The sequence below is a fragment of the Mauremys mutica genome, chromosome 7 (genome assembly GCF_020497125.1).
Source record: "Mauremys mutica isolate MM-2020 ecotype Southern chromosome 7, ASM2049712v1, whole genome shotgun sequence".
Classification (NCBI taxonomy): Eukaryota; Metazoa; Chordata; order Testudines; family Geoemydidae; genus Mauremys; species Mauremys mutica.
In genome coordinates this window covers 111,661,619-111,674,166 of record NC_059078.1, presented here as the reverse complement: position 1 = coordinate 111,674,166, position 12,548 = coordinate 111,661,619, and the positions used below count along the sequence as shown (strand labels likewise).

At 38.9% G+C, this 12,548-nt stretch overlaps 1 protein-coding gene across 11 annotated transcripts in view; it reads right to left on the bottom strand.

Moving 5' to 3' along the window:
- Window positions 1-234: 234 nt before the first annotated feature.
- FGFR2 (fibroblast growth factor receptor 2) overlaps window positions 235-12,548 on the bottom strand; it is a 94,048-nt gene continuing 81,734 nt past the window's right edge. For all 11 annotated transcript variants that reach the window (XM_045023894.1, XM_045023895.1, XM_045023892.1 and 8 more), the window contains 6 exons: window positions 12,018-12,208; window positions 10,879-11,001; window positions 9,262-9,332; window positions 6,657-6,794; window positions 4,691-4,796; window positions 235-1,998 (listed from right to left, as the gene is read on the bottom strand). In XM_045023894.1, coding sequence (XP_044879829.1) covers window positions 1,834-1,998; window positions 4,691-4,796; window positions 6,657-6,794; window positions 9,262-9,332; window positions 10,879-11,001; window positions 12,018-12,208 — 794 coding nt within the window. In that variant the 3' untranslated portion in view covers window positions 235-1,833. The remainder of the gene's footprint in view (window positions 1,999-4,690; window positions 4,797-6,656; window positions 6,795-9,261; window positions 9,333-10,878; window positions 11,002-12,017; window positions 12,209-12,548) is intronic.

Genomic DNA, 12,548 nt, shown 5'->3' with positions numbered 1-12,548 from the left:
CATTCTGCAAACACCAAAACCTATATACATATATATATATATATATATCTTTACTCAGGTAAGTAAAGTGACTCATGCTTACATGTGTGAAAGACTGTGTACAAACCCCTGCACTAAAAGAATGTTTTGCTAGTATGAGATCTAATGTAAAGCCAATAAGAAGAATTACTGGATATGCCCCATCATTTTAAGTACAGGAAACCATTTTGTAAGACACACAGGATTAAAAAAATAAGCTGCATGACATTTATTTTATAATGTAACATTAATATCTGTAGAAACATTTTATTGTCAGTACAAAAGTTAACAGATGTTAATACTTTCCCCCAAAATTTTAATAAGTAAATCAGTGTAATTTGCATTTGTATTGCATGGCTGTATCAGTGTGAATGGGTGTTTTGAAAGTAAAAACACAATACTTAAAAAAATATATAAATGAAAGAAATGCGGTAATATTTTGTCTGACACCAGCAGTATGCCTGATATTAAGGAATAGTTTGGAAAAATATACTGGAGCCAGCATGAACTAATCCCTTAAAAAGATGGTAGTATTCCTATGGCAAATTGTCATTATAAAAATCTCTCTCTTTTTAACTTATGTTACAATATAGGAACAGCCTGAAAGGCTACTATCAGGCCAGAAGATCTGGAACCCATTATCAAGTCAATGAAGACAATACTAGTTAATTTGATGCATGAGCAAGGCAGAGTGGAAACTCAGCTCTCTTTAGAGCAGTACATTCTGCTATGGTTATAGACAAGTTAATGTCTTTCCTTACTTTAGGAACCCATTAAAGACTCTCCTTTTTTCTCTCCATAGAACGATTGTGTTATTTTGGCCTTAGAAAATATTGTTCAAGTGTCACACATGCTTTAGTGATAGCTACAAAACCAGACAGACAGACAGAAAACAGAATACCTTCTTATTAAAGGATTTTTTAAAAAATAGGGGAATTTTGATATTGATAAGAACAATCATCTGGCACTGAAGTTTAAAACACAAATAAATCAAAAGCGTAATTCTCCCCAAATTAGTTATATACTGTAAATATTTCTTTTTTTAAAGATCTGACAACTACTAAAGTCTGAGCAATATATCTACTAGATCTCTGTGCTGCCTGCTTAGAAATGCCATTTAAATTACAAAAAACAACCCTCTAAACGATTAATTGTTTTGTACATTACCAATTAGTTAATAAATTAATGATATACCATTTTCCCTGAAAGCAAAGTATTTTCCACCTTTGAATGGTGAAAATTAAGAAATTCTGTGTAAGAACAGCATTTAGCAAATAGCTGTTAAAAAAAAAAGAACTAATTTGCTAGGTGGATTGGAACATCCATTTTTAAATCAATACAAAAAATAATTCATTGTAAATATATAATATATATTTATACATATTTTGAATATATTTACATACATCCAGCACCTATATACTGCATTTGTGCTCTGTAAGTGTGTGCCAACATATATTTTCTCCAAATATTACAAAATAAACAAAAAAGGCAGACCCAGAGTTTGCCTTAAGTCCAACTGGTCCATGGTACAAAGTCCATTGCAGCTTACAGTGAGCCAGAAAATTGACGTGGTGAGGTACGTCCATACGTGGCCCATAAACATTCTCCTTCTTTTGGAATTGCTTAAGAGTTCCAAACTATATAATTCTTTACACATGTTCTGACCATCTTCCTCCAAGATATTTTTTCTTCTTCTTATATTTCATATGTACAAACAGAAACATTAGGGTCCTGGAGAAAAGAGCTCTTTACTTGTGGTAGGTGGGTTGGCATTCTTGTTTCTTTATTCCTCTGAGGAATAAGAATGCTTTCCTTTCATGTTTTAACACTACCATTTATGTGCTGGTACTTGGGAAGACAGGGTTCATAAGGCATTGGATCAGGAGAAAACACAGAGTCATCACCTGAAGAACACGAACTCCTAGTGTCAGGATAACTGGGTGAATACTGTTCAAGAGGTCCACTGAGGTCCAGGTATTCCTGAAATGGAAGAGAGAAATAATATTATTTATAAAAAGGACAAAAGCACATAGCCACATGATTTGGCTTTGTCATGCAGTACGTATATTTCACAGACAAAAAAATGTTCAGGCAATTCTATGCTAAGAAAGATCAGCTACATTCAAAATTGACTGGTGCCTATACATCAGAGAGAGAGAGAGAGAGAGAGAGAGAGAGAAAAGAGTCCGTCAGTCTAAGGCAGACGTGTCATTTCCAACAACACGAGCATTAACCGCATCAGTAGAAATAAACACACTCACCACATCAAAAGAGGACTTTTTGCTTATAATGATAAAAATGAAATTTTCATCCTAAATAGAACCATTTTTCTCTAGCATATGGTAATGATTTGGAGAAAAAGATACTTCCATTTTTATATTCCTTTGGTCAGTTTGACTATCTGGTTTTAAATTTAGACTTAAACATGTACTGCACTAGCATACTTATGAGAACTGAAATGAAAAATAACAAAACCAGATTCATTGAAATTGGGTTCTCTACACTAAATATTCTGCCACTTTTTTTTTCTTTTCTTTGTTGTTGCCTCCTAGAGCAGAGGTTCTGTGTACCATTGGGGGTATGAAGAGGTCTTCCAGGGGGTACATCAAATCATCTAGATATTTGCCTAGTTTTACAACGGGCTACATAAAAGCACAAGCAAAGTCAGTACAAACTAAAATTTCATACACACAAAATTAGTGTGCTGTGACATTTTTGTAAGCAAGTAGTTTTTAAGTGAGGTGAAACTTGGGGATACGCAAGACAAATGCGACTCCTGAAAGGGGTACAGCAGTCTGGAAAGGTTCATAACCACTGTCCTAGAGTAGCCATGACCAAATCAGTATAACAAAAAGGAAATAATTTCAGTTTAATCCAAGGTTTGGGTTAAGCAACTTTTGCTAGAAACGACAATTTTGGCAGGAGAATAAAGTTATTTTTTCCCTTGAAACGTTCCTTCTCTTTCAACTTCTGAAAGGCAGCTGTATTCATTTAATGCTATCTCTTCATTTGCTAAACCACAAGTTATGATCATGCTGATGAGACAAATCTTATCAGTCAGTATTTTATACTGCAGTGGATACTTTCATTTAATTATTTGATTAAAATTATTTTTCAAAATCATATCTTAAAGTGTCAGGACTTTATGGTTATAGCTTTAAAATGAGAGCAACAATGGAGGTTTTAAAACACACACACACATAGCAGGCAACAAAATGGTTCCTAGACTGCTGTTTTGATCTAATATAACTTCATATTTCACAAGCAATTTTTTTTTAAACTGGCCTCTGTGGCTGTCTGAAGACAGGATACACATGTATGTTAGGGAAACAGCTCTAGGGCACCAGAATGATCTGGAAATTTCTGACACAAATGGAAGCAGGAAGTACTAGAACATGAGAGAGAGAGAGAGAGAGAGAGAAACTCATTCTCATGAGATTTCTAGCCCAATTTCGCAGATCCAAGAGTTTCACATAATTCAATTAATCATCTGGGCTGAGATCTTCACCCCCTAGTCCAGCCTCTTTACACCACATATCAGAGTCAAAGTGGTGTAAACGGACCTAAAAGCCTCATATCAAGCTGGAGGAAGATTACTGGTGCTGGCCTGGTGGAATACAGTGATAAGATTGCTCCCAAAGACCCCTTGGCAAGCCCCAGTGCAGGTGGTGTGCAGGGGAGGGAGGGGAGAGGGACATGGCCGTAGCATTGTGGAGATTATGGGCAGCTCAGCAGCCCATAGGTTAGCAGGCAAATAGGCCTCTGTAGGCTCTGTGGCCCCTAGAGCAGCATAGAATCGGGAAGGTGCAAAGATGGCTTTAAGCCCCCTCTCTTCCTCTTAGGGATGCAGCATTTATCCAAACCAAACCACCAAACTTTTTGGTAGCTTTACAGTGGTAAAAGAACTGAAATGATCCCTATCTGTATATCTTAATGCATTGCTTGCTACAACTAATAGATTTTCAGACCTCTGAAAATAAGGTTTAAGAATAAAATAGCATCATGTATATTGCTAACAGGAACGGTGCTCGATGTTGCCCTTGTAGAATTGGATGGTTTCTCCATATTCCCCTCTGGGTTCTTGTTTTCCCAGCAGAACTATTTCAATGATCCAAATTAACTCCTAGACAGATCATTTGAAATCTGCCATTTACCTCGGCTGCTTTTTCTGACCTAACTACTATAACTGAGAATCAAACTAAGTTGATAAATTCAGAATAGCATAAACTCTAAATCTCTCCCGCACAGAAAACTGTAACGTTGAAATATAAATATCCTCCCCGACACACACACATTTTCCTGGATGATATGCTGAAAATATTATGAGATATGCAGAGGGACAAGTGAAAACGCTTGTGTGTGTGTGTGTGTGTGTGTGTGTGTGTGTGTGTGTGTGTGTGTGTGTGTGTGTGTGTGTGTGTGTGTGTGTGTGTGTGTGTGTGTGTGTGTGTGTGTGTGTGTGTGTGTGTGTTGCTACATAAATCAAATCCTCTAGAAGAAAAAACATGATTTCATTAAGCCATATAGTTTAACTATGTGAGACCCCAGTGGAAAACTGATAAATAGAATAATAATAAACTATGAAACTCTGCTCTATTTCTAATACATTACATTTATCTCGTGAACCTTATGTTCTGATCTGCTGGTTAGGAAGTGAATACATTTTACTTACCTCATTAGTTGTGAGAGTGAGAATTCGATCCAAGTCTTCTACCAACTGCTTAAAAGTTGGTCTCTGAGAAGGCACTGCATGCCAGCAATCTCTCATCATCATATAGCTGTATAAATATTTCACTGGGTTAATTAACCTTATATATCCTTGTTGCCTGTCCATTTAATCCACAATTATTATTATTTGTATTACTGCAGTGCCTAGGAGCACTGGTGATGGACCTCAGTGTGGTCATTGTACAACACTTCACTTCTGTTAAATTAGGGCTTAGCAATGAGCTTGCATTTCTAGTTTTATACCACTGCACATAACTGAGAAAACCCAACATCTAGATCACAGCATTTAGGCCCAGATTCAGGGAAGCACTTAAATTCCATCAGTTTCAATGGAGCCAAATCAGATGCTTAAAGTTAAGCACATGGTTAAGTACGATGCTGAATTAGGGAGTTTAGTCTTTGTGAATAGTAATTATTGCTCTCCCCTACTAGAAGTACAATTTAATGCAGTGGTGCCCCAACTTTTTACCTTGTGCCCCCTCCCTTAGCCCTTTCTGTGCCCCTCCCCCTCCCCCGCTCTGAGTTGAGGCCAGGAACAGGGCCACGGCTCTGGGCGGGGGACTCAGACAAGGGTAAGGGGGCTGAGGCTGGGGCCACAGCTGTGGGGGGGACCGGGAGCAGAGCTCCAGGCGCGGGATCAGCAGCTGGGGCCAGCAGGTGGGGCCTTGGGCCGGCAGTCAATGCCAGGAGCGGAGCCAGGTGGTGCTCCCCCTCCCGTTGGGGTTGGCCCAGGCCCCAGCCGTGGCCCCCGAATTTTCCGCCATGTCCCCCTGCACGGGGGACGCCCCACAGTTTGTGGACCTCTGATTTAATGCCTACCTTTGGACATTCGCCGGGGTATAGCTTGGAGGGCAGATCTACTCATTTCAACAAAACAGCATGCAAGCAGAGCATGACATTTGCCATGACACGTACGGATTCTGGTCATAAGCCTGACAATTCATTTGACATATACAGCCCCACTTTCACAGGTGAGGAGCACCCACATCGCCAGTTGAAGCCAATGGAATTGCAGGTGCTCAGCACTTCTGAAAACCTGGTCTATTTCATATCCAGACTGGACCAATCATGTTAAATTATTATAGAACTATATACTTAACAAACGGCTCTGCACTTTGTACTGCACCCTATCAGATATAGGACATTTGTACAGCATTCTGCAGATACACAAAAACACAGCCAGAACTAGTTAATTCAATGCTTGGCTTTGCTTAGACTGGGGAGCTAAAGTTCTATGGTGCAGGTATGTACCATTAACTTTGCATTCTGATATCTTTCATCTGAATAAAATATTTTGAGGGGCCACAGGGTGACCTTGTGTCTATGCTGTGCACTCCCACAAGTCTCTGGCTTCCTAGGAGGCCAAAGGGTAGGTGTACCTCCTAGTGACCCACTGGGCTCTTGACAACAGGAAAGTGGCTTGTAGAATTCTATCCTGCTGGGTGATTAATAAGTGGTGCAAACAGACTCTTGCACCTCCTCCTCTTTGGCTGGAGGAATGATGGATACTACAAAGGATCTTGAGGGTGGAGAGAACAAAATAGGGGGAAATGTGTAGCAAAGACAGTCAAGGGTCTATTCATACCTCTGTCACCAAATGCAGAGAATGGTTTGCCAATAGATTTTAATATGCTAGGACTGAGTATACCAAACAAATATACCAAAGATTGACTCGCTGAGATTTTTTTTTTTAATTGTTTTTCAACAGTACCAAAGTTAAGTGAGTCAATGTCTATCCTGTGTCAGACATTTCCTGGAAACATGTTGAAACAATTTCTTTTTTATATGCAATGCTACCATTTATAGAGTTAAGTAGGTTAGAAAATGTTGGATTCTGAATGGGATTCAAATCAGTATTAGTTGTGCGACTATGCTAGTGTTGTATTACTTTGGTAAATAATGGTCCTTACAGTTCATTGGTGCAGTTGGCAGGCTTATCCATTCTGTGCCCTTCTTTAAGCAGCTTAAAAAGTTCCTCCACTGGAATTCCTGGATAGGGTGAACCTCCCAAAGTGAAGATCTCCCACATCAACACACCAAATGACCAACTACAGAATAAAAGGGATCATAATTAAAAGGGAGCATAATTAAATTAATCTTACCTATAAAAGCATAGGCATATCCCTGAAAGAGACAGAGAACAGTGATTCCTTGTTACTTTCTACAGTAGTTCTGTGTTTAAGGGCCAGATTCCACCAGCCTTACCGTGTAGAACCTGACTCCTCGAATACTTCCCATTTCACTGAGATGATTCATCAGATAAGGAACTACTCAATGTGAGAAACAATGGCAGAATCTGGTCCTAAATTTGGCCATAATTCAGCAGTCCTTCCTTATTCAGAAAAATAGCTAAGCATGAAATTAACTTTATCTATTTGCCACTTTTTGCATCTGCTGATTTGAATGAGACATAAGCACATATTTAGAGTAAATCCTGTGCATAAGGGCTTTGCTGAATAGGGATTTTCTTAAGCACATTCTTAAATGTTTCCCTGAATTGAGGCCTCTGTTCGATGTTCTCCAAACTCCCAAGTTGTCAGTTTCCAGGGCTATTGTAAATAAAACTGAAATTGTAATTTACAGTATAATTATTTATAAAATACATATATGGTAGAGCGGGTTGGAAATGTTATGACAGAACATTTCTCAGTCAGAAAATGCCAATTCATTAAAAACAAAATGTTCCACAAGAATGTGTCACTTTTGGCCAATCTTTGTAGGAAACCAGGCAGGAAACCCCGAGGAGCTATGGAGCTGGGCTTTTAGGGTCCCAGAACCTTGGCAAACTTGAAGACTACTAAAAATATACACAGATAAAATATATTTGTCAAGGTAAGGACTATATGTAGACATATGGCAACTTTTATTGCAAGTTTGCTCAAAAAAGTTGATAAAATTTAATTCTATTTTAAATACGAACTCTCTCTCAAAAAAATTAAATCAGCGACACCTCTACCCCGATATAATGTGACCCAATTCAACACGAATTCAGATATAACGCAGTAAAGCAGCGCTCCGGGGGGACAGGGCTGCACACTCCGGCAGATCAAAGCAAGTTTGATATAATGCGGTTTCACCTATAATGCGGTAAGATTTTTTGGCTCCCGAGGACAGCCTTATATCGGGGTAGAGGTGTACCATGAACTTGTGTTAATGGTGTTGTTTACAAATAATGAAAAAAACCTGCCTGAAAAGCAAACGTACATAATACATTATTAACATTTTTAAAATGAGTACACATTGACTAGGTTATTCAAAATTGACAAGCGATTTTGGGAGCCCAGCCTGCCACACATTAAAGGTGGCCCAATTTTCACAGGGCGAGTGCTCAGCACTCTCTGCAGATCAGATGCCTCAAAAGTCAAGGCACCCAAAAATCACTACCTATGTTTGAAAATCTTGGCTCTTGGTCTTAATCCTTCAGTTCCTCATAGGTGCATATGGTTGTTGCACTTCTGTGTAAGTGCAAGTGGAGGTTATCTACAGATGCAAGTGCTCTGACTAGTGCAGGATCAGACTCCTCCCATCCTGCCTTTTTTTTTTTTTTAAACTTTGTGCTTATATGCTCAATTCCTCATGTCTGTGCTGTGCAGCATGAAGCCCTTTGGGGGTTAATAGCTCTTCATATAAAAATAAAGAAATGTGCAATTTCCATCAGCACTGTATAAAGACTATGCAACAAAAGCAATGCTTAAATCTTTATGAGTAGTGTCAATTAGTGCTGTGATTCTGAGACCCAAAGTGACAGAAAAAGAGTTCTTCTGCTTAAATCAAACGAAAGTATAGGAACCAAAGAAACTGGAAAACAGTAAACATGTACACCATAAAAGAGTTAATTTTGTTTCAAATTGTAATCCCAGAATTATAAGGAGTGCTACAATTATCCTAGAAAACTTCCACAGAAAGTAGAGCAAACCCCAAGAGGTTATGCCAGCTAGATACAGTGGGGAAACTTAAAAAGTTTGTTCCAGTTTTAGCGGTATTAGTGATTCCAGTTATTCCCCATACTTAAAATAGGGAATGCTTCTGGAAGCAGTAATACCTCTAAAGCAGAATGAACTTTTCAACTAAGCCCACTGTATGTTTTACCTAAATCAAAGCCATTTTTAGCACAAATTTCAAAAAGTGAAAATTTCAGGATTATTTCCTTTTTTTTAAAAAAAAACTGAAGGAAGTTCCAAATATTCCCAAAGCCAAGCAAATTAGATACATGCTTTGTAGCTGTAGATCCGTAAGTAAGTTCAAGGGGGGGGAACTTCCACACTGACAGAAGGAGGTTAGCATTCTCCACCATTCATGTGCTTTGAAGCCAGGCAGATTAGTAACAGAGCATTGGTTAGCAGTCTACCATAAAATCCTCACTTTCTAAGGGCGGCTCCTGCTCCTTCTATTAATGTGTGCAACAGAGAAAGCAAGCAGTTAAGATTTAAGGAAAGCAGGAAAAGATATCAAGATTCCCAAAACTGTAACTAAAAAATAAAATAAAAAAAGGCTACAGAAAATGAAGTTACTTACACATCACTTTGATGTGTGTAAACTCTGTCAAACAGGGCTTCTGGAGCCATCCACTTTACCGGCAGCCGGCCCTGGAAACATGAGGGGGAAGTGGGTGAGAAATAAGAAACACTGAATTAAAATTGTAGTTATTCACAAGGCAAATTCAGCAATGGGATTTCTAAAATATTCAATACTGCACTATAAAAAAAACAGAGGTTAATGGCATGAAAAAAACAAAACAACACACTGTTTACCTCGGTATTCTCAGAGAAAACAAAGACCGATATTCTCCAGACCCCGGGCTCATATAAATAGATGTAAAATTTTCAGACAAAATTAGCTAAGACACAGAGGATCCACAGAAAGAACCCTTACATGCCACGTATCCCCCAGATTGCCTGTCAGTGGGAGGAAGAGGTGAAGAGAGTCAATAGCCTCATATGGGAGGGCCTTGCCCCTGGGACCCTCTGCAAACAGATGAATTTCAGCAAATCATAGAATCTCAGGGTTGGAAGGGACCTCAGGAGGTCATCTAGTCCAACCCCCTGCTCAAAGCAGGACCAATCCCCAGACAGATTTTTGCCCCAGATCCCTACATGGCCTCCTCAAGGATTGAACTCACAGCCCTGGGTTTAGCAGGCCAATGCTCAAACCATTGAGCTTTGGGACTAGTTGGCAGGTGAAGTTAGGGCTACTGGATTCACATTTATCCTGCTCCAGTGGCCCAAACCCAAGCATGGTGGGCACAGTGGAGCTGCAGAGGAGTAGAGACTGGGCATTTCCAATGACGACTCTGCAGAGGGGCTATGTCTTGCCCCAAGATTGATGATGGATTCTATTCCCTCCATGATAAAGAGCATGGAGTTGCCCACACAAAGCCCTTAAAAGTGCAATGGATGGTAGCTTAGAAACTCATTTTTATGAATTAACAATTTAACATAATACATTATATTAATATTTTGCACTAATATAGCAACTTGAATCAGAGGATCTCAAAGCACTTTGCAAAGCTCCCATTGACTTCAAATGGAATTGTGGTTGCTCAGGGCCTCTGAAAACTAGGCACAAGGCATCTCAAATTAGGTATCCCAAACCAGTGACCACTGTTTTGACCTAACTGCCTTGCTCAAGATCACACTGCAGATCTCCCATTCTCCTGACTCCAGTCCCACTTTGCTACCACCAAAGTAAAGTGTTTACAAACCTAAATACAATGCAAGTATAACCCAAAATATGTACAGTAATGTACATTATTCAGGTACCAGAAAAGGAAACATTTTACTGTTTACTAAAAGTTTTCAGATGCCCCAGGGTCTGAGCTAATGCCCATTGAGGACAATGGGATTCTTTCCATTGATTCCATGGACTTTGGATCAGGCCCTATAAAAAGCAATACTGAATTTTATCAATCATAATTAATCATGTAATATATATTCTCTCAGGTTGTGTAAACAGATAACATTCATCGCTTAGTAAAAGTGGTTAGAGATGCTTTATGCCTTTGATTACTATTTTATTTTCTGTGATTAAAAGTTAGGCTGGTGTACAAGAAGTCCATTAGGATTATAATCGCACTACTTTAATGACCCACTGAAAGAAATACTGGTTCCAGAGATAAGACTGCAATCCACTTACATTAGTAGTCTTTTTATAATAATCTATATTGTTGATGTCTCTGGCCAAACCAAAGTCTGCTATTTTCATTACATTATTTTCAGTTACCAAAACATTTCTTGCTGCTAAATCCCGATGAATGCACTGAAAAAGAAAAAAGAAAAATTAAATTGCTTCAATATATGACTTCATTTTCCCTTAAGATTTTCTTGAAGCAGAAGGTGCATTCAGCATATGATAATTACTCTACTATAATAAAAAACGACACAGAGTACAATTTTAATGTCTATTTTTTCAGTGTATCCAGTTTGAAGAATTGCTCCAGAAATCTTTTTGAAAAGCCATTTTTTTTAATAAGATTTTCAGCTCAATTTTGCCATATCCAAAGACTTGGATGCTTACCTTAACTGAACCAAACCTTCTGTGATTCACCCATCACATTATATCAGAGCCAGTTACAGGTATAGGTCTTCCAGCTTTTTAAATATAAATTCTGATAATGAGTGTTTAATTATTTTGGCTCTTTCATATTACACTGGATTGACAAAGCTTCAACCTGACACATTGGATCAGTGTGTTAGCCTATGCATTTATGTCAGGCATAGTGCACACCACACTAATGGGTATTATATGCACGTGTTGTGAGGTTACGTTAACTGAATATATTGAGCTCTCCCCATAATTCTCTTCACCCATGTCAACTATCCCCAACACTTTGCAAGGCTGAAGTCAGCTTTGGCATTAGAAAATAGAAAGCCTGTCAAAGCCAAGACATGTGAATGGTGTGACCTAGCACAGGTTGGGATGTACCTCTCTTACAATCAGGTGAATGCCTGTGCTTATGAATTCAATAGTTCATTTCAGGGAAATATTCTCCAGTATTTACTTAAAATGGAATGTTCCCCAGCCCTGATTTAGCCAGGTACTTAAACATGAGCATAACTTTAAGCATGAGTCGAGTACCATTGACATCAATGGGACTTACCATGTGCATAAAGTCATGCACCTGCTGGAACAAGGCCTCCATTAACATTTCTGCTGGTAAATACATTCTCTAGCTAACACAAAAGGGGTCAGACTAAAACTTAAGTGAATTAGTTTAAAGCACCAGACAAATATTCCCAGAAAGGTTTGTGCAGCATTTGCCTATTTCTACCTACTTTCTGTGAAGCCAAGTACTCCATGCCCCTTGCCAGTTGGTATGTGCATGATACTAAGTCTTTGAATGTCATCTGCTCTTCTGGTACTCTGTTGATATCAAATGAATATTCCATTCCAGGGGGTCGCCGTGCTCGCAGATACTCCCGCAGATTCCCTTTAGAAGCATATTCAACTATCACATACAACGGACCTTTAGATAAACAGAACAGGCAGCATGAGAGTTGAAACAGGGACAAAGTGTAAAATGATTTTTAACAGAATCTTATATAGTGCTTTCCATCTTCACAGCACTGTACACACATACATTCACCAACTAAGCTTCACAGCAGCCCTGCAAAATTGGCAAATACCATTTTAAAGATAGGGAAAAAGAGGCAGTAACATTGTTAGGTGATTTGCCCAAGGCCACACCACAAGTCAGTGGCGGAGCCAGCATTAGCACTCCAGAGTTCCTAAATCCCAACCTTGAGTTTATTCCTTTCAGACCATGCTGTCTCCTGCACTTTAAACATTTGAAAAACAAAAATTGC